Source organism: Xiphophorus couchianus, chromosome 6 (assembly GCF_001444195.1).
Source record: "Xiphophorus couchianus chromosome 6, X_couchianus-1.0, whole genome shotgun sequence".
Classification (NCBI taxonomy): domain Eukaryota; kingdom Metazoa; phylum Chordata; class Actinopteri; order Cyprinodontiformes; family Poeciliidae; genus Xiphophorus; species Xiphophorus couchianus.
This window is the reverse complement of record NC_040233.1, coordinates 12,501,286-12,527,125: the sequence shown is the minus strand read 5'-3', so window position 1 is coordinate 12,527,125 and position 25,840 is coordinate 12,501,286. Positions and strand designations below refer to the sequence as shown.

The following is a 25,840-nucleotide window of genomic DNA, read 5'->3' as shown; positions in this document are numbered from 1 at the left end:
ATGGTAACTAAGAATCACACTAAGATTATTTTTTACACTTTTTTTTTAAGTTCCTTTAAATGTTAAAACATTTTTAATTTATCATTGCCTAAACCACCTAAATTTGATAGCTTGATTAGGTAAAATCATTTCTATAAAAAAAAAAAAAAAACATTTTAGATGGTCTGTTTAAACTCAAGCCTGTTTGGGAGAGCCATGACAGTCTGGGGCCCCTTAGATGTGGCTTAGTTTGCTTATACCTTAGGCTGGCTCCGAGTCTACATGTAGATTTAACCTTGAAATTAGGTCTGTCGGCCCCTAAGACAAGATTTTCATCAGCTGCACCCCTTGTTCATGCCACTGTCTATCAGACACATACCATGTATTGTTACATATAAACCTCATGGATATTCATTCCTTTCCCTGCTCGCAGAAACACCCCATAATTGTGCATGAAGTTGGTATGTGCGGAGGATGGATGGAGGCGGTGCTCTGCAGGCAGCAGAAGGCAGGCAGCGGGCTGGGCAGGGCGGCTCCAGAGACCGCAGTCAGTGAGCGCAGCGGCGGAGAAACATCCAGCTAGAGGAGGGGATACAGACACGGAGGAGCAACACGAGAACTGGTGACGGGGTCGCCGTGACACCGCCTGTGAACAGCGGGGAAACACACCGGCGTTTTTATTCCATGTACTTTTAGACGCAGGTGAGTGTTGTTGTTTTTCGCGTTGCTGGTGCTTGGAGCTGTCAGCCCGCCCGTCCAGCTAACTAGCGGATGATGCCTCTCCCCTCCTCGGCCCTGGCTAGCTCCCCTCCTACCGCTGGTTAAATTAGTCAGCTTTGTATGAGCCCTGACAGTAACTAGCCATTTGATGGTTCTGCTCTAATCCTGCGGCTAAATTCAGGGCCCATATAGAGTTAACAAGCAACTTAAGCTTCTTATGCTGTTTGACTCTGTGGCTTAATGCTTGTTATTGGCTAACCATTGGCTAGCTTAGCAGTACTGTTGGCTCTTGTTTCATTGGGTCCAGGCTTTCTAACAGAGGCTTGTTCTTTAATGACAGCTCACACACATTGTTCCTTTTTATGAAAACAACATGGGTTTTGCATAATTTTATGCTCTGTTATAGAGATTTTTATGGTTTGACTCCTTTAAACTGTATGTGGCAACAAGTATCTTGGTTTACATCCAGAATAAACAACATTTAAGTCCATCACTCTCTATCAGTCCAGGATGGTGAGCCCATGAAGGCAAATGGCACCAACACGAGTGCCAGTTCATTTCCATACAGCTAATTTACCTGAATCACAAATCAGGACAACCTGCTTAGCTGTCCAGAGCACCTGGAAATAAAGCTGTGCTGTTGTTTGATGCAGGTTGGATAACCTCTGATGAGAGCACAGATTCAGTCATGTCAATTTTGTTTTTTTTATTTCACTCAGGGCTTTGGAGAAGGGCTTCCACTACACGTTTAAATTTTCTTTTTTTTATGTTGGGTGAGTCAAATAAAAATGTGAGGTGTACATTCAGACTTAATACTTCCACGTTTTGGTGGAGTTATGCCTTTTAAGTATTTTGACCTCTGCAAGCTTTGCGCATATCAAGAGTGAAACATGAACCCACTTTATGTTTTGTAATATCAGAGTAGAGATGTTGCCACTGATTTTCAATTATTTGTCGAGTAATGATTGCAGTTTTCTGGCCAATCACTAATCTTTAAAAGGCATGACCTGCTTTTTAAGAAGCCTTTTTTTTGTTTTTGTTTGTGGGTTTTTTTCCATAACTGTCAGGTGTTATAAGGTCAGAATACAAGTTCAATGTTCCAATCTGATTTCATAGAAAAACATTGGACAGTACTTGTGAAATAATACTAACTTGTTTCAACTTCACATGTGGTAGTGTTCTTAAGTATAAAGAGGTAGGTACGTTTGGTTTCACATATGTAAGCATCAGGCAATCTCTCAAAATGAAGGAAATCAACCTGCCCCTAATTGTAGGCCAGGACTTTGACTGGACCATTCTAACACATGGATATGCTTTGATTTAAACCTGGGAGGGGGTGAACTTCGACCTGGTTGACAGTGACATGGAGCGTCTAACAAGTTTTTGATCCCATCCATCTTTCCATTAACTATGATCAGCCTTCATAGTCATGTTAAAGAATTTCAGTTTCCTTTCTCCTCATAATTATGCATTACTTTGTGTTGTTTTTGACATTAAGTCCCAATAAAATGCATGTAGGTTTTAATATGACAAGCTGGAAAGCTGAAAGGATGTGAATCCCATCCCAAGGTACTCTAAATACAGATTTTGACTCGCATTCAAGCTATTCAACATGTGTCACTGCTATTGTTCTGCTTGACTCAACTATCTTTTATCTCGATCTTTGAGTTTAAAAGCAACAATGAACACTAATCAGCATGATTTCCTCAGTTCGTCTTGTAATTGTGCCAAATTTAGGCATGTAGGCTCATTTTTTAATTTGCGGTCACTGTTTAGAAGTTAATGAGTAAACTGTAAAAACACAGTAACTAAAATTAGATCATCTTGTTACAAATGAAGCATGGTCACAGTACATAATTACAGCCTCTGTTTTCCAAATGGAGAAACGACACTCATAAGATGAAATGATCCTGAGCTCTGTGGGCATTTAAAGAATAAACTGTGTCTAAATGCAAATATTATTATTGGAATTTTACATTTTGCTGTGGTTAAACTTCAGTGTGGCAGTATTTATTTTGTTTAGTTTAATTTATGGCTGCATAAAGATGCAATGGTCTATGAAGTAATAATCAGTGTGGTTAAAACCCATCATGCATCCACAAAAAAATTTCAGATTAATATGTAAATAACAAGCCGAACAGAAAAAAAACTTGTTGTAAATAACAGATTGTGTGGTTGTTTTAAATCTAGAGATGGTTAGATGTGTGCTAGACATACATGTTGATTTGTTGCTTCGTCAGGAGCCACCATCTTGCCAGTTCTGGGTTTAGAATCTCAATGAAACACGTTTTACTTTTTCTGGTTTGAGTAACAGAAGACAACAGTTTATAATTTTTTTTTTTATGAGGTATTATGCTGTGAAAAAGTATTTTGTTCTTCCATATTTCTTTTGTTTTTGCATTTTCATCCATCTTGCATGTTTCAGATCTTCAAACAAATCTATGTATAAAACAAATGTAACGCAAATTAATACAACAATTTGATCCTAACACATGATAATGATTTATTCAAGGACAATTAGCCATTCAACCTAAACTGGCTTTGTATGAAAATTTTATTTATCTGCTTGTTAAATCATTAAGTAGGAGTAACCACATTTTTTGGTTTAGTTTTGGTCACATAGTCAACCAGTAATCCAGGCGTGATTACTGCTTGACTTGCAGAATCTAGAAATTCTTTGAGTAGAACCCGTCTGAAAACAGGAAGTAGACTAACAGATCTCAAAAAGCAACTCATGCGCTGACCTAGAGCAATTTTTTTGTAGGGCCTGGTTAGTTTGGATCCTTTTTCCCCCCCTTAATGTCTGATTTTTATATTTTTTTAAATTCAAAACTACATTTTGTATTTACTATAATTATCTTCACATGTGAGGGTCACATCTTCACATAATTATCTTCACAAATCAGTTGGCTCACATACAAATGTATGTGAGCCAACTGATTTTTCACAGCATTCCGCCACCAGATAAAAACATGTTTTCTACAATGATTCTGATCAGATTTGCTTGCAAATTTGATTTTATTTACTCACTTATCAAAGTATTTTCTTTTTTTGTCCGTTTTTGTTAAATGGTTTATGTTGTTTACTGTAAGCTGCTGCCATGACGAGGCCATTGCTCCTAAAATGGAGATGACACCTAAAAAACTAGCTGGCTTTACTGCACATTTAGTCACTTTTTTAAATTTAAAAACTACTGTACATCTATTTAAACCTTTACAGTGACGTGTGATAGTGTTTACGTCTGGCTTAAATAATGATGCTTAATTTATAAGATGTTCTCAGCAGAGAGCTAAAGTGGCAGAAAACAGATGGTTGTCTTGATAAAAGTTAATGAATAAAATGCAGTTTTAATGAGCCCCTTTTCTTTTCAAAACTTGTTTTTCCCCCAGTCTGCTGCAGTGGGCTCAGGCTTTTGTTTTGCCTAACTTCTTAAACTTCTAAAAAAATTATATATATATATATATATATATATATATAATACAGGACAGCTGTGATGTTGGTTGCTTCCCTGGTCTTTTGTGCTTAGCTTCCCTGCTCCTGTCCCTCCAGCTTGATCACCATGACGGCTGAAGAAACCATAAATGTGAAGGAGGTGGAGATCATCAAGGTGATACTGGACTTCCTCCACTCCAAGAAGCTGCACATCAGCATGCTCGCTCTGGAAAAGGAGAGCGGCGTCATCAATGGACTCTACTCAGACGACATGTTGTTCCTCAGGTAAATCAGCTGCACACCGATTATGGATGTCCAACGTTTCTGACTCTATCTGCTACATTCAGCACTATGTCGCACTGGAGACCTGAATCAAATTGGATATCTGGTCTTAATTGAAGCCAACATGTCTTACTGTTGAATACATTTTTGAGAAATTTTCTTCTAGTGTGAATAGTTTCTCTCTCTTTCATTTACTTTGGTCTTTTTAAAACTTTCTTTAAGAAATATTAGTTTATAGAGATGAATGACCCTAACCCTACTCCAAAAGTTATTTTCTGCAGATTTTCTTTCCACATCAGAGCTAAAAATGGGGAAACTGTTTGGTTTTGTTTCAGGCAGCTGATCCTTGATGGCCAGTGGGATGAGGTCCTACAGTTCATTCAGCCTCTTGAGTGCATGGACAAGTTTGACAGGAAAAGGTGAGCCAATTGGGTTTTTAATGTCTCCAGTTTGTCAATTTTTGATATTTTGGGTTGGGTTTGATGAAGCTGTGTACAGTTATTATGCACCTTTATCATGTGAATATAAAATACAGAAACGTTCTCCTCAGGTTTCGTTACATCATCCTGAAGCAGAAGTTTCTGGAGGCCCTGTGTGTGAATAATGCCATGTCTGCTGAAGACGAGCCACAGCATGTAAGTCCAAATCTGGAGCCAGAGTACAATTTAAAGAACCTTCCACACTTACTGGCACTGCTGGTAAGGATGTGTAAAATAATCTTTTATTGCTGTTGTATAATCTCTTATAGAAAAAAATACAATTTAGTACATTTATAACAAAACCCTCCAAATATCAAAAGTGAAATATTTTGATTCAACTACAAAATAAAAACCTACAAGTTTCCATTTACTAACGGTTTGCAAGTTTTTCACTCAGTTGTTACAGGGATAAATATTTGCAATAAAACTTCTGACAGCTCCCAAAATTCAGCTTTTGTCATCAAATTTAAATCTAAAGTGATACCAAGACCTGTGGTTTCATGTGTTTGTTGTTTTGGTTTTGGTGCTGAGTAGCGTGTGTTTTATGTTGCTAGCTGGAGTTCACCATGCAGGAAGCGGTGAAGTGCCTCCACGCTCTGGAAGAGTTCTGCCCATCCAAAGATGACTACAGCAAACTGTGTCTACTGCTGACGCTGCCTCGCCTCACAAACCACGCTGAGTTCAAGGTGAGACTCCTAGGCTGTTTTCACCCCTGATGGTCCAGTAGATTCGGTTTGATTGGGGTCCAAAATTGCAACATGAGTAATGATTTTAGTGGTCGTAGGATTTTTCATTTCGTTTTTTTTTTGCCAAAAAACGGTCTTTTCTTTTTTTTCACTACAGCCAGTGAGAAAACCACTACAGGAAGACTCATGCTTTTGTTTTAGTTGTTTTCACCCAGAATGCCTTGCAGTATAGTTCATTTCCTGCTTTTGGAGCACACTCCGGTCCACTCTGCATTCACATTTGCATTCATACTACATCAGAGTTCACTTGAACCGAACAGAGACCTAGGTTTTTAGGCGGACCAGATTTTGCTCTTATTCGCTCCTCCCCAAATGAACTGAACTTTCTGGGAAAATGAACTAGAGTTCAGTTAAAGAGGAATTAGTAGAGCTGGTGGGAGGAGACCCATATTTTTACAAATTAAGACTTAAAAACGTTCAAGGTACATCTAGATTTTGTTTTAACTGCATACTTGTTTGTTGTGTATTGGGAATAAATGACCTGTGAACTTGTTTCTTTGGGCTAAAATAACAGTCCAATAGCTTGTAACTTTAATTATTTTTCCTCCCTCAGGACTGGAATCCCAGTACAGCCAGAGTGCACTGCTTTGAGGAAGCCTGCAACATGGTGGCCGAGTTTATTCCCGCAGACAGGAAGCTGAGTGAAGCCGGCTTTAAGGCCAGCGGGGATCGCCTCTTTCAGCTGCTTCTCAAAGGAGTCCTGTATGAATGCTGTGTGGAGTTCTGCCAGGTGGGAACTACTGAAGATGTATGCTGGACTGGGTTGTTGGCATAATTCTGTTTACAATGATTAACATTCTGTTTTTTTTTTTGTGTGTGTGCAGAGCAAGGCAACAGGCGAGGAGATAACAGAGAGCGAGGTCCTTCTGGGTGTCGACATGCTGTGCGGTAACGGCTGCGACGATCTGGACCTGTCGCTGCTCTCCTGGATGCAGAACCTCTCCCACAGTGTTTTCACCTGCGCCTTTGAACAGAAGCAGCTCAACATCCATGTCGACCGCTTGGTCAAGCCAGCTAAGACCGGCTATGCCGACCTGCTCACCCCGCTCATCAGCAAACTCTCCCCGTACCCTTCCTCTCCGCTTCGGCGCCCTCAGTCCGCAGACACCTACATGACCCGGTCTTTGAACCCAGCTCTGGATGGGTTGTCCTACGGCTTGTCGGGCCAAGATAAGAGGGCGAGTGGCGGGGAGATTGCGCCAGGAAAAGGGGTCTCTCCCATGTCTCACTCCTTTGCAAACTTCCACTATCCAGGAGCAGGAGGACAGAACCTGAGCCGGAGTCTGATGATGGAAAGCTCCGACTGCCACAGCATCTTCGAGGAATCCCCTGAAACGTAAGAAATCCGATTATCAGAATCTGACGATTTTAGGCCAGAACGGCTGTGATGCGTGATGTGCCCGTCAGAAACAAAAAATCCAATCTTTTTCCAGCCAGTGAACACACCGTAGCTGGAAAATAATTGATTGGACTAACACCAACACTCTTCAGTATGGAAGTTATTAAATCAAGAAGACTTTAAGTAAGATCTTGTCAGCAAGAGATTGATGTTTGAAAAGGAAGTCAGAGGAAGCAGAAAATCTGTTTGCAGCTTCAGTGAAAGATGAAACAATAAACCTGGACATATAAAATATACTTTAAATGCATTGACTCTGCATTAGAATGACAATACTCCTATGCTAAGAGTTGTTAAAGGCTTGTTGTTTTTCTGCATGGGGAAATCTGTGTTCTCCAACGTTTAGATGATTTCTTTATTAGGAACCAAAAGGAAACTAACAATAATATTTATACTTCCTAAAGCTAAATCAGAATAGGCTAAATTCAGTATTCATAGGCTATAGTGTCAGAAAACTGAAGATCTATACAAAACCAGGGTTTCATGAAAGTGTAAAAATATGTGATAATGTTGGCAAGTGTTGCCATAGTGATAGGATTTGTGATAAATCTAAAAAATATTTATCTCAACAGTGTTAATGTCTTTCTGTTCTGGGATCATGGCAAACAGATGACATACAGTTTCTTAATGACTTTACTCCCCACCACCTCTCTCACTTCTCAACCATTTTCATGCTGCATTAAACAAGCATCACTACAATCTATTATTACCATATCCAGCTAAAATGCATGATATTTATTGAATACTTATTTTAGTTCAAGCTGTTTGCTGTGACAACATAGATTGCTAGGTTTCTAAATTTGCTAAATATTTTGCTGCCTGATCCATCAATCTCTACAAATATCTGTCAGGAAAAAAAGCATTTTTGTTGTGATTATTTGGGATTTACTAAATCGGTGATTCCAGGTTTTAACCGATGTTCTAATGCTGTGGTCTTTTTGCATGTGCAGATCCAGAACCGACACACCCGTAGATAAGATGTTGAGCTCTGGTGCAGCTCAGAACGCGCGGCCCGCCTCGGCTCCAGGCGAGGACGCACCGACGGCTGAATCTGCTGACAGGAATGAGGTGAATGTTTGTCCTGATGGAGTGCTGCCTAATAATGTCTCCGCAGTTGTTTTTATTTATTCAATGGATGAGTTCTGCCTGCAGTAACGATCTCGGTTCTGATTAATCTGAATCGATCTAGTGTCTAGTTAGTGTCACTAATGAAGAGGGAAGTTCATCCTGCATAATGAGGGTGCATCTATTTGCTTTGAAACTGTGTGAAAACTGACCAAAACAAAAAAAAGAACTGGTAGTAACTTATCGGTGTCTCAAAGATGTCATATTTTAGACTTTGATGAAAAATCTACAAAGTGTTTCAACCTGTTTAGCTGATAAATAATCAGCTTAATGAGGCTGCATGTCATTAGGGATCAGTGACTCAGTGGCTGAGCTACATAAATGGGTCATCAATGCCCTTGTGTTTGCTTTAAATGGGGAGTTGGGTTTGTTTGCTTCATTGTACCTATTGTGGGCCCCTTTGTGTTTCCCTTTATCTTCAGTTAAGTCATTTATTGTAAGTTTATATAAAACTAAAACTTAATTGTCAGTGTCAAACAAAGATTCACATGAAGACCGGAGGCAGAGACCTGAGTACGAGCCTCTGAGATCTCTTTCATATCCCAGCTTTCTCCTCCTTGTTTTCCTCTGTGCCTCTTTCCCACGTCTGGCACAAAGCCAGTCTCTGGCCTCTCCCCAAACATTCAGCCAATCTGTTCCCATCGGCTCAGCAGGGCAGGAAGCAGACGACAGAGCGGGGAAGTGACCTGTCCTCAGCTCTCTGTATCACCCTCTTCCCTCCCCTTTATACCTGAGCTGACAGGAGAGGTGAAGAGTTCACAAAGCAGCCTTTGAGAGGTCCAGATTGAGACTCGAAAATGCTCTAGTTTTTCTTTAAATGTGGGATGTGTGGGAAAGTATGAAACTTGCTTTAGTCATTTTTCTTGTCTGGACAAAAAAGGAAATAAATAAAAAAACAAAAAGTAAGAAAATAGAATTCAGAAAAATGTTTTTTTAGACTATGTAGAATACTAAAAATGTAAGCCTCTCAATAAGTTTTTACAGTGATTTATCTATTCCTTAATATCAATGTCACAACTTCATTTTTTTTACAAACAGAATACAGGTGTCAAAGGTCATGAGCTGTGCTCTTATTGACACATCTGTGTGTCATAGATCTTGAAAGTAGACCTAATCTTGGTTTTGTTGTTTCATTATTAGTTGAGATAATTCAATGAGACTAGGTTATTGTGTTTCTTCTTAAACGCCCAGAAGGTTGTAAAATTTGTGTTGGATCTCTGTTTAATTAAATCAACATATCAGACAGTGACTAAAACATCAATAAGATGAAATACATCAGACTTGTTTGTTAAATGGTTCAATCTCTAAAGGAAACCTCAGTTTTTTTCTGTCTCCTTGAACAAAATAACAGCAGGAATTTATTTCCATCTCTTTAAAACAGTCAACCTGTCATTCCTGCTCAAACCAAATCCATTCATTGTGCCTCAAACAAATTATGCTTTGAAAATGAATGACTACATTTCTCATGTGCGTCGTGCTCTGTCCTCAGTTACGGGAGTCGACTGAGAAGTACGAGGAGTTTTACCGGCAGCGGCTGCGTGTGCAGCAGCACCTGGAGCAGAAGCAGCAGCAGAGGCAGATGTACCAGCAGATGCTGCTGGAGGGAGGCGTGCAGCAGGACCCTCCGCCCAGCGACATGCAGCACAGCCTCACCGAGAAGTTCCTGAACAGGTACGGACACAGCAGGACCTTCAACTTCTTGTATTTCACTTGAGAATTACATATTTCATATGACATATGTAGTAGCATCTTGCTATCATGATCAAAATGTAGATCTGTAACGTATTTGTTCATATTAATTTAAATATTGCTTTCTATAAAAGTATCTGTTTTCTAGGACATCGTTCAAATCATCTTAATAAATGATGATTGTCATAATTGAATTAGAAAATTATAATTCAGTTGAAAATTGTGTATTTGTGTCATTAATTGGACTGTAGTGTATTTACACTGTAGGTGCATCCTGGTGAATCATCACAGACAAGAGAGCACTTTTATTTTCATAATCGTCACATCTTTTATGAAATTCAAAGCGGTTTAGCAAGAAGCGATTAAACTATTTTGATTTGTATTTTTGTTATATAAATCAGATAGCATTTGATGACAATGAAATACAAAGAAAGAAAAAAAAATGGTATGTGCAAATGAGCTGGTGGTATGGATTGTGCCGTGATAACATGGCGGAGGGAGCATCATGCTGAGGGGATGAAGTTTTTCTTCAGCAGTGATAGTTTGAATTAAAACGAAAAACAGGACAATCTTGGAAGAAAATCGTAAGAAGCTGGGAAAAACACGAGCCTGGGGTTAAAGGTTCACCTTCCAGCATGAACACACAACCAGACTTGCACTAGAATTACGTGGTAGAGCAAATCATTTTCATATGCTGGAAATGTCCAGGTAATGTTTGCAATGAAATCCTGCAAATGGTGGATCTACAGAGTGTTGATTCAGGGGGGCTGAACACAAACAAAAACAATTCTTTTCAGTTTTGTTTTTTTTGTTTGCAGAATTTTAAAAAAATCTCTTGTATCCTTTTCCTTCCTGTTCACAACTATGTTCCACTTTGTATTCGTTACGTAACGACTACAGTTTGTAAAGAAGCAGGGAAAGACGTCGGCGCTCTTCAGACTCGACTTGTTAGAAGCCGTGTTAATTTTTGAATGGTGTTGTCGAACAAAAGAGGCGCAGCTGTCAGAAAGCATAAAGTTGACACGTTAAAGGTTTTGAGAATAATGGGTCCCACGAGGCCGCCCCTCACGTGGTGCAGCCCCCTCCAGGCTGCGCGGCACCATCTGCCCCCGAGCTTCTGCACCACCTGGGACTCTCACTTTAAGTGTTAAAATCCTGCTTAATAACAACTATATTTCCACATGTGAAGACTTGAAGGTAATCCGACTCCAGTAGATTTACAGAAACACAATTATTTAAAAAGAAGAAAGAAAAATGTATAAACTTGTTTTTAAGTTCTTTCAGCAGGACAAAAACTGTTTGATTTAGTCTTCCTCCCAGTCCTCCACCTACCATAAATCTCCCTGCCCCTGTTGACTTCTACATTATTCAGAGGGGTGTCTGTGCATAATGAAATCTTTTTTTTTTGTCCTCTTATTTCTTGTTTTTACTAGATACTACTGCCTCTATGTCAGCTTGTACAAAAAAGTAAAAATTAAAAAGAATCTCCCCCTTTATTTCCAAAAAAAGTTAAACTGAAATAAATATGTTGTGAGAACAAGGTGTGATGTGCCTTTGCTCTTGCAGGTCCATTCAGAAGCTGGAGGAGCTCAATGTGGGAATGGAGAACCTGGGAGAGGAGGTGAAATCTCTGACCCAGCAGTGCAACGGGAACGGGAACACGCCTGCCTCCGAGGACAACAACAACCCTCCATCTGTGACCCCGGAGCAGAACCGGAGCTGCGGGGGAGGGGTGGTGAGCAGCACCCCGCAGCGCAGCGTAGGGGGCCGGGTCGTCTCGCCTCCAAATGAGTCCCCTGTGCTCTCAAGGTCGGTGGGATTTTTTTAATGTTCCCACTTGCACGCCTTTGTTTAATGAAAGTATTTCTGAGGTGTTTTTTGTTTGTTTGTTTTTTTGACAGTGGACAGAAACCGAAAGGTCACCAGAGCGACTCGCCTGGCTCTTTAACCCGGAGCAAAGAGGTGGGGATGCACTAAAAACACTCTCAGCAAAAATGAAATAGTAATACGTACAGGACATCCACAGCTGTTGTTAAACACCATAAAGCGTTTAATTATTCAAACTGAGATGTTGCTGTTTTTTTCAGGGTGATAAACCAAATGACCTGTTTGTACCAGTGCACACTTTAGAGGACACTCAGGCCGTCCGAGCCGTTGCCTTTCACCCGTCTGGCGCTCTCTACGCTGTGGGATCCAACTCCAAAACACTGCGAGTGTGCGCTTATCCAGACAAACTCAACTCAAGGTAGCACACCGCATTTTCAAATGGAGCTGATCTGGAAGTCTCTCCTGATGCACACAATGCTGTGAAATGACGTTTTACTCACAAGCCAACTTCATCTGTGTTGTTTCATGTTTTATTCAATGTACAGACAATTGAATTGGGACTCAAATTTTAACATGGGGAAATATTATTTTAAAATGTTGTGTGTAATTTTGAAATGGAGCTTGATAGGTTATTGTAGGAGTGATATAAAATGAACTGAGTTGATGGTTTTAGTTTTAAACTGAGCTATGAAATAAAACAGACAAGTTTTTTAAAAAAGGAAAAAACTGTAATAAAAAAAAATCAAAATTCATAATTTTTAGCAGTTAAGCCAATGTTGCTCATTGCTGCTCTCTGCTCTGTAGTGTTTCCAGTCCAACGAAGCAGCCGGTGGTTCGCTTCAAGAGGAACAAACACCACAAAGGCTCCATCTACTGCGTGGCCTGGAGTCACTGCGGACAGCTGCTGGCTACAGGCTCCAACGACAAATATGTCAAAGTGCTGCCGTTCAGCGCAGAGACGTGCAACGCCACAGGTCAGAGCTCTCCCCGACATTACGCTATAGAGTCAACTTTGTGAAAATCAAACTTTGATTAGAGTGTCTCTGTTTATCCAGGGCCGGACTTGGAGTTTAGCATGCATGACGGCACCATCAGAGACCTGGCCTTCATGGAGGGGCCGGAAAGTGGAGGAGCCATCCTGATCAGCGCTGGAGCCGGAGACTGCAACATCTACACTACCGACTGCCAGAGAGGGCAAGGGCTGCACGCGCTCAGTGGACACACAGGTGCCCCAAGAGATTTACCTCTGCACCTCTCTGCATGAGCTTAAACATAAAGGTGTGGAGTCATAAAGCAAAGGTACTATGATTATTGTTTTATTTGGTCTGTCCAGGTCACATTTTGTCTCTGTACACCTGGGGAGGCTGGATGATTGCTTCGGGCTCCCAGGATAAGACAGTGCGCTTCTGGGACCTCAGGGTGCCCAGCTGTGTGAGAGTTGTGGGAACTGCTTTCCACGGCTCAGGTCTGTGTTTATTTTGGTGCAAACTGGTGCTTCTTGGAGAAAAATTCAAAGTATTAACTGGACTTCATGTCTTCTTCACTGAACAGGCAGTCCTGTCGCCTCTGTAGCGGTAGATCCAAGCGGCCGTCTCCTAGCAACAGGACAAGAAGACAGCGCCTGCATGCTGTATGACATCAGAGGAGGACGGATCGTCCAGGTGTACCGGCCCCACACGAGCGATGTCCGATCGGTCAGATTTTCCCCCGGAGCGCACTACCTGCTCACCGGTTCCTATGACACAAAGGTCATGGTCACCAACCTTCAAGGTACGTCTGTGGAAACGGTGCGGATGCATTCTGTCGGTTTGGTGTGGAAAAAGCGAAGTTGAACGTCTCCGTGTTGTGTTTCTAGGTGACCTGACCAAACAGCTGCCCCAGACTGTGGTGGGAGAGCACGGCGACAAGGTGATTCAGTGTCGCTGGCACACGCAGGACCTGTCCTTCCTCTCATCGTCTGCTGACCGCACAGTCACTTTGTGGACACACAGCCCCTAATATAAAACAAGATGTAGAAGATGTGCACTAAAACGATGCTTCTCTTCCTTTATGAATAGTCATGTCCCTGCTGCGTGCTCACACAAACTGCTAAATCAACCTTTCTTTTCGACTAAACCAAATGGATAAACATCAGAAGCACATGCTGCATGTTCCTTATCATCCTAAGGGTTAAAATATTGGTTTGTTCTCCTTTAAATTGCTGAACCCATGCGAGTCATCTTGTTTTCACTCTTTGCACACACACACACGTTTCCTTCTGCATGTCCTTTTCACCGAGAAATTGTTGGGGTTTAACGAGATATGAGTTGGTGTTTTGTTTTTTTTTTGTCCCTGATGGTGCCTTCTCAGTCTCCATAACAAAAACAATACTACATTCATTTATAGAATTCACTGTAAAGAATTTGTACATTCCTTCTCTTGCATATCGTTTCCTAACAGCTGCCCTAACGCTGCTATTGTTGAGGTAGAGAAAAACTGATGTAACATGTAATATTTCTGTCAGTTGCAAGCTCCTCGCATCTGGTTCTGCAGATATTGTCGTACTATCCGAGGTTGTCGCTAACGTCGATGTATCACAACGCATTGCCGCAGCCCAGAATGTGTAAATTAGCTGCTGAGTTGGTTTAATTTGGAATCGGTGTGTTGTTTTTGTCTTGCAGTGGCTTGCTTGCAATGAAGGACCTTTTTAATATTCCAGCATCGAGGAGATGTACAGTATTCAGATATCAATTGCACATCCCATCATTCCCTTTTTTCCTCAGTGGTGAGCTTCGGTTTGTCTGCTGCTGTTGTGGTGTATTAACAGTAGGTGTCAGTCTTGGTCTAACCATATGCACAATGACATCTGGATGGAAGCACGGGTGCTTTTAATATTTATTTGAGGCATATGCATTGTTTTTATATACTATTTTTTTTCATTAACATTGTCTTGTAGCAGTCAGATTTACTTAAAAATGCATATTTAAGTTTTTTGTTATTCTAGAATATATTGTTTTCTGAGATGAGGCCAAACTAACACATAGATTTATTTATTTCAGTGTTAATGTATGTATGCACAGTTATTTGTTTTTGACATGCTAGTGGCTCTTAAATTGAGCCTTTCTAACTCTTGTTTTTAAAAGTAACTTAAATGAACTTAAGCTTGAGGTCAAGTTGCCGGTACGTTCAATAAAGTGTCTTTTACAAAAAAAATAACAGGACTTCTACAGCAATGTTTTTATTTCTGAACTCATTCAAACATTTCATACAAAATAGCAAAGATTCATCTTGTTTTTTTGAAATGAGATTTTAAAATTTTTCTTTGAAAGTATTTGGAAACTACCCATATACACGCCTCTATTTTCAAACAAACTCATTCACGAATGTGATCTTCAGAAGATTATTCAGGGACAGCAGTAAACAGAAATGTAAAAAAGGTACAATAAATACAAACGTAGCTGCAGTTGTGCATTGAAAAATACACTAAGATGAAATTCATTCACTCATAAAGAACCATTCTAAACAACAAAAAAGGAGTCCCTAAAGCTACTGTTGAAATTGTTGGTGTGCAAGTTGTGCGAAACAAGTTGGGATTTTTTCCTTATTCTGTACAATGTTTACAGTGCTTTGTTTTGTCCAAAAGGACAAATGTAATGACACAAAAGAGTTGTACTTTGAGTTAGTCATAGTTCACAACTTCATGAGATAAAAAAAAAAAAGATTTTATTTTTGTCCCGTTTTAGTGCTTTGTTTAGTCCGAGCTGGATCTGGCTGCGGAAGGCAACGTGACGCGTTGCTCATCCATTCGTTTGGCCTGAGAGCGCATGATGAGGCTGAAGAAATCCTCGTCGGGGACGGTCGGTCCTCGGACCGGAGGCGGGGGAGGGGCGCAGCGCTGGTCGTCCAAGCGGGAACCCTGGGAGAACAGAAGTTAGTTTGACATTTTAGACTGGGAAGGCAAGTCTGCTGGCCAATCAAGCAATTTTGTCATGGTAATCAATGGCCATTAAAAATAAAAATCCAGGTGAGTTAATTCTGATGTCTCCATTACAGGAGTGGCTTAAAACACTTCAACACTTTTGTCTTGGTTCTGCGCTATAGACTTTGTAGTAAGCCAGAACGTTGAGTAAAAATAAAAGCCCAAAATGAACTTTGAGATCTAAATAAATAATCACCTGGCATTTGACGAGCATATCAAAGAAATCCTCATCAGGCTCGGCGTTGTCAGCGTTGGCCATCAGGTGGTTCAACACGGCCTGGTTGCTGCTCTGATTTAGTCTCAGACCAGGCAGGCTTCCCCCGGCAGCCGCTGATTCCTCCAGCCGTCTGCCAGACGATCCTGCTACGTTCACAGACTCTGAAACAGCTGCAGATTTTTTTAAAAGTATGAATAAACATGAAGCATCACTGAGGATTTTCTAAATTTTGTCTACACCGACTACATTGACCCACATTTCCTGATGGTTCTGGGGGGCGAATCCGGCCCGCTGTTTAACGACAACCTGCTGCCTCTGTCCTGAACTGAGCAGCGCTGGTCATCCATGCGGTTGCTCTGGAAACGGCTCAGGAGGTCAAAAAATCCTTCATCTCCAAGCATTTCAGGAGTGAGTCGCTGGTTTACAAAGAAAACAAGAAGTTACAAACAGAAAAGAACTGATTGGGTTTGATGATGATTATTAAAGAAAAGAAATGAATCCTGTGCTGCATACTTTCTGTGGTACCTGTGTGGATGTCTGACTTGTGTCCAGTGTGTTGCTGGTGTCCTGGAGGACCTTAGTGGAGCCTCCAATCTTGTACTTCTTCCCCCGCAGGCGGCTGACAAAGAACAGCTTGGAGGAGCTCTTGGTCAGGGACGGTTTGGACTGCTTGGTCAGGATGTCACTGCTCCACTTCTGACCCTTCAAAAACACAACTAACCTGATTAGCAGCATTGAAATGTAGCTGATGAAAACAGAAACTTGTAGCTAATCTTATTTTTGTCTTACATTCATCTTGTCCGGAGTGAGTTTCACCAGCTCTAGGTTCTCCATGCTGTGTCGTCTGCTCATCCTGGGCTTTGCCCCTGCGAAACGTCAACGTAACATGAATGAAAACAGAAAAAACCTCGATGGACAGTCCAGGATCTTCGGATGGAGATTCAGTAAAAACAGCAGTAAATATCTTACCTGCAGTAGGTGACTCTCCTAGCAATTTTACTGAGTAGAAATCAAGCTTAGTTGGTATTAGATGCTGAAGCTAGCGGCTAGTCTGAGACCAAAATGAATTTTTACCTTCTTAAAACCGATCCCCTCTCAAAAAAATGTCACAGTGGTTCATGTAAATGCTATTAGGACCAGTAGGCTGCAGGTTTCATTTGAATTTTAGTTTTTTTTTAGACCGTGAAATAATTTACTATTTACTTACTCATGAAATGAAGGTTGAAGACAGTGAGTTATTAATGATCTTCCTGTGTGAAACATGTGCAAAGGTTCTAGTCACAGCACAGAAGCAACCTGGTGTGGAATGTATAAATATAGAGCTAGATGAATGCTAATTTGTTGTATTATACACCACCTTGCTGTTGTGAGGCAGTTTCTCAGACTGAAAACACTTTATATGCTCTGTTCTCAGTCCGTGTTTCATACGGGGAGAGCACTCAGGACCTCCATTTCTCATGTAGACAATTATAAACTTCAAAGCAAGTAAGAGCTTGAGGCAGAGTCGACGTGCTTTAAAAGGCTCCTGTAAAAACGTTAACTCATCTCAGACAAATGTCAGCTTCAGCTTCTGGGATCAACTCGTCTGGCCTGAAACTAAACGGAACCAACTGCAGGTGGGCTATTTATCACTTATAAACTTTGAACTCCCTTTAAGAAACGAAGAACTGTGATTTTGGGGGTTTTACCATGAAGGTTGTGGTCTATCTCCTTATTTTCCGACAGCGTGGAGTTGTTTGTGCTGTAGCTCAGACCCAAAACTGTCTGGAGATCCGAGACATTCATACGAGCGGTCAGCTCCCCACTCCTGTCTCCGGTCTGGAAGGAAGCAGAAAACACCAGCCAGGTAAACCCAGTGAGGATCAAATGTTGCAAAATAACAATCAAACTGCTCTTTTCAGGATTTCTGCAAGTTTTTTTTATTTTCAACTTCAGTGATTTTCTTCTTAAAGCACAGCTTCACTAAGGTTACTTGAAACAACTTCTAACTATTAAAAATCCCATATTACACTTTTCTACAGCAAATGAGCAAGTAGAGAGAAATTTATTATTTATTTCAATTACCCAAATAATTAATTTCTTACTAAAACATAAGCCTGCTTATTGTGAAAATGAAAAGTAATAATAAAAAAATAGAAGAAATGAACAAATGTGCAAATTCAAAGCGTCAATTAAATTAAAGACCCATTATGGAAAATCTGGACGTCTTTAAGACTTTTTAAAGCTGCAGCTTGTAACAGCTCTGTCGAAGTTTTTCACATATTAGAACTGTTACTACATCATGACAGTATGACAGGAGACTGATAATTTGTGACAAAAATAAAGCTCCATTGCCTACTTCCTATTGTCCTACCGCCATCTTCAGAAGTTCACGGTTTGGTCAGAAACAACCAATCAGGGCCAGGAGGAGGGTCTTAGCACTGTCAATTATGCTGATGTATGCGCTGCAGCTATGTTAATGGTGGAAAAACATTGCCATAGCTTACCGTAGCAGGAAAATCGCTTATCCGCCATCATCGGTACATGCTAACTAGCCTGAATGCTTGCCTGAGCAGTCAGAGCAAGCTCCACTGTAAGAAAGGAGCTGTGGCGTAGCAGAGAGCAAAAGGGAGGTTGTGAGCAACAGCATACACAAGGGTGATTAACAGCGCTAAAATCCTCCTCCTGGCTCAGACTGGTTGTTTCTTTTTTTGATATATAAACGTTACCTACTGCTGGTTTGCGGCCTAAACTTAACATGAAGACCATTAAAACGTGCAGAAGCCCTGTCTGTTCCGCTGCTTTGGCTCTGTGAAGCACCTCTTTGCAGATCTCAAGATGCTTCTCAGCGAAGTGCATGGCTTGATCGTGGTTCCCTAGTGCAGTGTGGGCATTTCCAAGACTCCAGCATGCTCGACCCTCGCCAATCCTACAAAAAGATAAAATTAAGCACATAAATCTATTTATAGACCAAGGCCAAGATAAAGCAGACAAAGAGTGTTCGTACCGGTCGTTGAGGTCCTGAGCTATGATGAGGTGTTTCAGGTGATAGTCTATGGCTCTCTCATAGTCCTGCAGTAGTGTGTAGGTGTTCCCCAGACTGTAGCAGGCCTGCGCCTCCACGGCTCGGTCCTTCAGCTGCCTCGCCAGCTGCAGCGACCTCCTGGCAAACGAAAGGGCAAGCTGCTTCAGTCTGAGGTCATTTTACGGTTCCTTTCCACATCAAAAGCTCTAAATCTTCGGGGAAGCATCAGTCGAGGAACAATGCATAACGTCACATACAAAGGAGACGTCCTCTTTTTAGACGTGAATGCCGTTTCATTCACAGAGAAATGTTTAGAACAGCTTGGACAGAACAGGAAAAACAGAGGCTGATTGTGACGCATTGTGTTAAAAGTGAGGGAGATTTTGTAGCATTGCTGCGACACTTAATTTAAGTAGAACTTTGCTTTACATCTCTACACTCAATGTATTTTACACACGGAAAAGATTCATAAATAAATCTGATTTTTATTTATTTGTCCAATAAATAAAAATCTGAGAAGTGCGTTGTGCATTTGCCTTTTGAGCCACGTCTCTTCTACTTTTAGTTTTAGTGATAATGCTTGTAAGGTTTACATGCGTGTACGTGATGTGGCTTACTTGTAATGCTCAGCTGCCACTTCAAATTCCCCCAGAAAGATGAAAGCGTTTCCCAGGTTACAGTAAGCCCGTCGTTCTGCTGATCGATCGCCAAACTCCTTCGCTATCAGCAGACGCTGAAAGCACAGCAGAAAGTATTTCAGTCTCCATCAATGTTCATGATAAAACATAAATTGAGAGAGAGGGTTGTCAGAGTTTCCCCTCCCACCTGTTCATGAGAGGCCACAGCTTTGCCAAAGTTTCCCAGCAGGTATTGTGTGTTGCCAAGGTTACCATAAGTTCGACCCTGAGCAGCCCGATCCCCGAGCTCCTTCACTATCGTCAGGTTTGCTCTAAAGATTCAGAACAAACAAATTCTTCAGTTTAGATAAAGGGATTGTGTTGCTGAAATATGTGGAACTATGACTCTTGAGTCCTTACTCGTAGAACTCAGCTGCTTTCTTCAACGCCGTCATGACTTCTTCTGGGAAATCTCCAGGCTCAGCCCCACTCCAACAAATACTTTTGCCTTTGGCGTGGTACACATTGCCAAAATTATAGAGCGCTCGCGCCTGCCCGATCTGACGAGAGAAAAGGAAACATGCCCAGGGTGAGGTGTGGTTTTCTTAAAAAGCCGGAACAGAAACTCTAATATATTTGAATGCGACGGGTTGTAATGACGGGTTTCTCACCTTGTCATTTATGTCCCTCGCTATGTCCAAATGCCTCTGACAGCAAACCACAGCCTCGTCAAACCGACCCAGCACTTTCAATGTGTTGCCGAGGTTTCCACTGGCTTTAGCTTCTCCAAGCAGATCACCAATGGTTCTAAGAGTCAATAACTAAAGGTCAATACATAAAAGTGCATATTTAAAGGGTAGTTGGTCTCTTGTTAAAAGTGCATCCAACCTTGTCAAGGTGAGATCGTGTCGGTGGAACTCCAGAGCCTTGGCGAAGTCATGCAGATGGAAGTAGGCATTACCCAGCTGGCTGTAGATGGCACTGAGCACCTGCAGGTCCTCTGTGCCCACCTGGATTGCAGCTTCGAAAAAGGAGACGCCCGCTCTGTAGTCACCCACCTTACAGAGCCGCTCACCCTCCAACGCCAGCTCCAGGCAGGATACCTCCATCCTACAGAAGAAAAGGCGATCAAAATAAAAATAAAACTCTCCAATCTGTGTAATCTGGTCTAGCCTTAAAATAAAAACATGTAAAGAGATTTAACTTGGTAGAATCTCATAAAAAAAAAGTATTGACTGTGCAGAAAAAACGCCCAGGACTTTTGTGGCTAAACTCTAACATCAAACTGTCAACTTCTCCGCGTAGCAGGGAAACAAACATTCGTTCAAAGCGAAGAGCTTTTCATCGGGGATTTTTTCAGAGCCTCTTCCTTCCATCTACAGAAAACAATGGATCCAACTGGAGCTTGTTTATTATGGTAGGTCTCACATCCGTTCAGACTGCCCCTAAAAGCAGTTTCTCTCACAGCAAAAACTCAAAATCCTACAATGTTTTCTTATATCTGGAAACTTTTCTGAAATAGGAACTAGAAGTCAAATATGCCTTAAGAGTTGAAACCAGATGTTTACATAAACTGCACAAAAAAGAGAGATAACATTTTTTCTGCTCACTTCCTGTTTTCGGTCCGTTAAGAACAGCAGAATTATTTTTACTAACTAAATGTTGGAATGATGAGAGAATGTTTCATTACGTTCTTCAAACTCATAAGCTTAAATTTGCAGGATTACTATGGGATAGCTGAGGTCATGTTGTCAAGGATTTGTAAAAGAAATCAGCCAAGATATCAGAAAGAGAAAAGTGGACCTGCACAAGTCCGGTTCATCCTTGGATACAATTTTCTAATGCATGAAGGCTAAATGTTCATAATTATGTAAAAGTATGAACTTCACTGAGTTGTCCAACTATCAGCAACAGAAAAACATAAAGAACTAAATTTTTGAAGACATGTCCTTTGGTCTGATTCACAGAATAAATGGCGTCGCAAGAAAAAAAATGTATGCAAAAATATCGAATCAAGCAGGACATCAGTCAGGAGGTGAAAGCTTGGACTCGAATTGATCTTCCAAACCAGAAATAACCTGATGAATTAGGTAACTGGGTAAAGGATTTCAAAGTCAATTGTTTTTTTTAAGAGCGGCCATCACAAAGACCAGATCACAATCCATTAATCTTTATTCAGCCATTAAGAAAGTATAAAGATTTGCTGTGACCTGAATCAGTCATTATTAAAAAAATAAAAAACAGACCAAGGACTGGGATCCTCAGATGATGTCATGGCTTTTATACGAGCTGCAATGTTCCTCTGTGCTGACGCAGATCGCCAATCACAGTAACTTCTCTCACCATCAGGCAGGCTATAATTTGGCAACGAAAGCAAAGACGATATCCTGAACAGTCAAAGCTCAGCTCAGCAGTCTTAATCCTTAAATGAGAGGAGAATGCCTTTGTTTACAACTAACCCTACGCATTATACCATTAGACTCTACAGCTGTGGCAAATGGCAGCCTACCTGCCGGCTTTCCGTGCCTTACAGCAACAACAGCAGCGGCACATGGAACACCTGAGTGGCATCTGCTGAGAATTTCCCCTGGAAAGGAAACGGCACTTCCACACAGCAGCTCCTTGTCTTTTTCTGAAGCATGGACAACCTTCTTTACCCTGGATCTACCAACCAGCTCTCATCAAAAGCGCTTAATAAAAAACGTGCTTATTGCTAATTTAAATAATTTTTAAAAAAGGTTAAAAATAAGCAGTAAGATCAAACGCATTAGCCATCTGACGTCATGGAGATATCTGAGCCCAGGAATAAAGTTCAAGGAGACGCCTGGGGTGTTGTCACAGCATTAACTTCCAATGCATGGCCACGAGGAACTCGTTCGATCAGCACTTTCTCGGCTAATCTGCCCGTCTTTCCTTGGTGTGTTCTGTCTCCTGGCGACCTGGTCACCTGAGATTAAGTCTGCGAAGTATGCAGCTGACAGATTATGGAGCTGGAGAACACTAAGTAGCTTGATTAGAGCTGTCAGACTCTGCTCCGTGGTCTAATAGAATCAATTCATTGACGTTAACCATCCGGTTTGGAGAAGTCAGCTCTCCCACCCCCAATGAAGGCTAGGCGTAGATGTCCCCTGTCCAGACAAACTGGACACACATGTGGGCACACACAAAGCAAGCTGGGATTAATTTTTCAGGGCTTTTTAAATATTTACACCAGGCAGGAGCAGGACACACCTGCTGCAGGAGCCATTTACCAGAGTTCGCAGGGACAGCGGGTTTGTTTGAGAAGCTCATCTGCTTTGTGTCAAGGTCGCAGACAAGTTTTCCAAGCTCAAATTCAACTTTAGCTTCTATTCTTCCGTTGTAAACAGCAGCGCATCCTCAGCAAGTTACAAGGCAGATCTGTGTAGTTAGAGACGTTTTCTACAAACAACCTAAAACACAGCCACATTTATAAGGGTGAAGAAGTCAGTGTTCTTCATACTTCCAACACTGACTGAACTTTAGGTAAGAGACGTAAACTTCCTACCTGTAGCGGACATGAAAGGGCTGCTCCTCAGTTCGCATGCTAACCACTGAACCGCCGGTATCCATCGTAGTGCATAATATGAGGGAAAATCCAAGCTTCGTTCCCGAAAAAATGGTTGCGATTAAAAAATAAAACAAGTCAGATGAAAAAATAAAAGGTAAAGCAAAACAAACAAAAAAAAAACAAGTCGAGGTCAAAAAGAATTGGGGAGGAAAAAGTCACTAACTCTGACAAAATCTGCAACTATCGCTCTGCTGAGTTTAAACTTGGAGAGGTAAAATCATGAGTGCTAGAGCCGAAGAGTCCTGAGAGTGAGTCCACACAGCTGCTTTCGTATATTGTGTGTTTTGCGTCACTGCCTCTCTGTGAAGAGAACACAAGATGCTGTATGTGAAGCCTCTTTCTGGCTACGCGCTTCCATGGCAACACCAACCAAACAGCAGCGTGCACAAGTGGGGCAGGCAGGAAGGGAGAGAGAGCGGGGCGGGATAAAAACAAGGATGGGACCGGTTCAGCCGAGCTGTCAGACTAAAAGACAGTGACTCAGTTCATCCAAGCTTGGACTGCGTGCGTGTGCTTGGGTGTGTGTGTGAGAGAGAAAGAGCGCTCTAAAGTTGCACCAAGGTGACAAAGCTGCAAATGTCTCAGCATGCACTGCTTGCAAGCAGAGTGGAGGAAAAAATACCAATGCAGTGTCAAAAAAAATGGTAAAAAAAGAAAGAGTGTCTAGGAACCTGTTGCATGGAAAACTGTAAAAAGCAAAACATTCAAACCCAAAAAGTCATCCACTACAGAAGAAGAGAAGATCCAAAGAGTCGCTGCATAAAGTAAAGACCCAAGCCAGCTATTACCTAAGTTCTCCATGAAGTCATATAAGCCACCATTAAATGCTTCCCCCGGCTTAAAAAATAGTGCCCCACCCCTCTCATACACACACACACACACTGCATACACACACAAAGAGAAATGGAGCAGAAAGGTTATTTACTAAATGGGCTAAATTTTCAGTTTTAGGTATTAAGAAACTGCTAAACAGATTGCACAGGTTTGAAGTGAAAGAAAAGCTTAAATATTATTATTCTAAAATATAAATCTTAAAAAGTGTGGTCTGGATTTGTATTCAACCCCAACTTTCACTGTAATTCCAGCTACAAGACTTCTTGGCTATGAGTGGTGTCCAAATGATCAGTTTGGTCATCCTGTTACTTCTGCTGCTACATGAATGATCATAACAGGAGTTAATTCTCAGGATTTTACAGAACATGCTCCCACACATTATTAGAAGTGCTTGTCATTGGATGATCCAACCTCTGCTGTTTTTATGTGCCAACAGGGTGTGTTTCTTTCTTGCTCTTTTAACTTTGCTTTAACCAGAACAAATAATACCCGAGTAAATGTTCATAAAAAAGAGAAAAAAGCTCTAATAATAATGACCTTATGGGAGATAAGGACTAAGTCTTTTTAAAGACATGAGACAGATGTCATTACAATTTGAAAACATGGTAGTTGAGATAGTTGTGGTCTATTTTCTTTGGGCCTCAAAGAACTAAAATTACTGCCTCGGACAACCAAATCTAAATATGGGTACACCACTATTACACAGTGAGTCTATGCCTGCATCAAAACAAAAGACAGAAATAACTCAGCAAGTTCAAGGATACTGACCGGTAATTCTTCCACACAGGGACAGGAAATCTGGAAAGCCTGGAAGAAAAAATAAGACCATGATTACCTTAGCATCTAACAAACCTTTAATTCTCCCCTCCACATGATTTTGAACTTTTTCCCCACATGTAAAATAACACACGATTTGGCCCCCTGTAGTGTGTGATATACCAAACTTTTTTTATGTACTAAAAAGAGCCATCTACCATGAAACATTTCATACTGACCACGCATTCAACTGTAACCATCAACCAATGCTTTGACAGCTGACAATTCAGAGTATTTTTCTATATTGTATATTCTCCTAATAATGTGCTGCAAGCATTTGTGGCTGTATGACTCCAATAAATCAATGCCCACAAACCACCAGTCACTCAGTTATTTTGGTTTGATTGTGTAAAGCTGCACAATCTATTGAATTAGGTATTTAAGCATGTTAAAAAACAGCAATTGCAAATGTTTTTCACTGCCCTACCAAGGGTAGTAGTTTAATTTAACTAAAACTAAAATACATATTATTATATGATCTACTTTGAACAACCTTTCAGTCAGTGATTAGCTGCATAACCAGTAACCTGACTTGTAGTGTTTTCAAATTAAATCGTTGCCTGTCCATGCTTTTATTACTGAATTACAAGCGTGACATGATGCGAAATATAACTGGGGCCTCTCAATAAAAAACAGCGGTGTAAGCGGGTATACCACGATCCAACAGGTTTATTTACAAAGTACAAACTACTCAACTTTTAAACTTTGCTTTATCTAACATGCATGCGTCTGAAAAAATACCAGCTTCGTTATATACCAGCTTAGAAGCATATAGGAAAGCTTAGAAGCATATAGTAAAGAACTCTCTGCAAATATTGCAGAGAGTTCACTCATCCCGTTGCAGCTACAGGTTAGCCACTTTAGCCGCTGCACTTACGTTAGACGATCCAGCTCGAACAATGGTGACTTCTCTTGTTCTTTTCTGTAATTTCTCACAAGATTACAACGTCGAACTGCTTAAAATCCAATGTCTTTATCTTAAAGAATAAAGTGTGACGAAAACAACCAACTGCAACCTCATTCTATAACTTTGCTAAAACTTCGGTAAACCTCCAGTTTAAAGACATCATTGTAGCTATATTGCTAGTGTTCCATGTTTTCTTGAAGTAACCAATCAGAACGTGGAATTC

The 25,840-nt window shown here is 41.0% G+C and overlaps 2 protein-coding genes across 5 annotated transcripts; one reads left to right on the top strand and one right to left on the bottom strand.

The window, feature by feature from the left end:
- Positions 1 to 482: 482 nt before the first annotated feature.
- wdr47a (WD repeat domain 47a) lies at positions 483 to 14,870 on the top strand. 2 transcript variants are annotated; one of them, XM_028019519.1, is made up of 17 exons: positions 483 to 681; positions 4,226 to 4,416; positions 4,749 to 4,832; positions 4,964 to 5,048; positions 5,447 to 5,578; positions 6,192 to 6,368; positions 6,463 to 6,974; positions 7,985 to 8,102; positions 9,649 to 9,830; positions 11,415 to 11,657; positions 11,750 to 11,810; positions 11,936 to 12,093; positions 12,480 to 12,649; positions 12,731 to 12,901; positions 13,009 to 13,140; positions 13,227 to 13,445; positions 13,531 to 14,870. In XM_028019519.1, the coding sequence occupies exons 2-17, from the start codon at positions 4,259 to 4,261 to the stop codon at positions 13,671 to 13,673; spliced, it is 2,745 nt and encodes a 914-aa protein (XP_027875320.1). In that variant the 5' UTR covers positions 483 to 681; positions 4,226 to 4,258; the 3' UTR covers positions 13,674 to 14,870. The 2 variants fall into 2 exon arrangements, with proteins under 2 accessions (XP_027875320.1, XP_027875319.1); XM_028019518.1 differs by having other exon boundaries at positions 484 to 681; positions 4,249 to 4,416.
- Positions 14,871 to 14,876: 6 nt separating this feature from the next.
- gpsm2 (G protein signaling modulator 2) lies at positions 14,877 to 25,778 on the bottom strand. Of its 3 annotated transcripts, none has more exons than XM_028019521.1 (16): positions 25,588 to 25,778; positions 24,663 to 24,701; positions 22,998 to 23,360; positions 20,360 to 20,581; positions 20,143 to 20,278; positions 19,892 to 20,031; positions 19,680 to 19,803; positions 19,472 to 19,587; positions 18,837 to 18,992; positions 18,650 to 18,758; positions 17,539 to 17,668; positions 16,640 to 16,716; positions 16,364 to 16,552; positions 16,107 to 16,266; positions 15,830 to 16,020; positions 14,877 to 15,570 (listed from the first exon to the last, which is right to left on the bottom strand). In XM_028019521.1, the coding sequence occupies exons 3-16, from the start codon at positions 23,060 to 23,062 to the stop codon at positions 15,406 to 15,408; spliced, it is 1,980 nt and encodes a 659-aa protein (XP_027875322.1). In that variant the 5' UTR covers positions 23,063 to 23,360; positions 24,663 to 24,701; positions 25,588 to 25,778; the 3' UTR covers positions 14,877 to 15,405. The 3 variants fall into 3 exon arrangements, with proteins under 3 accessions (XP_027875322.1, XP_027875324.1, XP_027875325.1); XM_028019523.1 differs by having other exon boundaries at positions 22,998 to 23,092; XM_028019524.1 differs by lacking the exon at positions 22,998 to 23,360 and having other exon boundaries at positions 25,588 to 25,777.
- Between the last annotated feature and the right edge of the window lie 62 nt (positions 25,779 to 25,840).

What these genes read in the sequence shown, in the direction of transcription:
- wdr47a (XM_028019519.1), top strand. Translation starts at nt 4,259, where the DNA reads ATGACGGCTGAAGAAACCATAAATGTGAAGGAGGTGGAGATCATCAAG. An exon ending in CTGAAGACGAGCCACAGCAT is followed by an intron (nt 5,049 to 5,446) that starts GTAAGTCCAAAT and finishes TTATGTTGCTAG; the next exon opens with CTGGAGTTCACCATGCAGGA. An exon ending in AATCTGCTGACAGGAATGAG is followed by an intron (nt 8,103 to 9,648) that starts GTGAATGTTTGT and finishes CTCTGTCCTCAG; the next exon opens with TTACGGGAGTCGACTGAGAA.
- gpsm2 (XM_028019521.1), bottom strand. Translation starts at nt 23,062, where the DNA reads ATGGATACCGGCGGTTCAGTGGTTAGCATGCGAACTGAGGAGCAGCCC. An exon ending in CACGATCTCACCTTGACAAG is followed by an intron (nt 20,279 to 20,359) that starts GTTGGATGCACT and finishes ATTGACTCTTAG; the next exon opens with AACCATTGGTGATCTGCTTG. An exon ending in CCACACAGGTACCACAGAAA is followed by an intron (nt 16,267 to 16,363) that starts GTATGCAGCACA and finishes TTTGTAAACCAG; the next exon opens with CGACTCACTCCTGAAATGCT.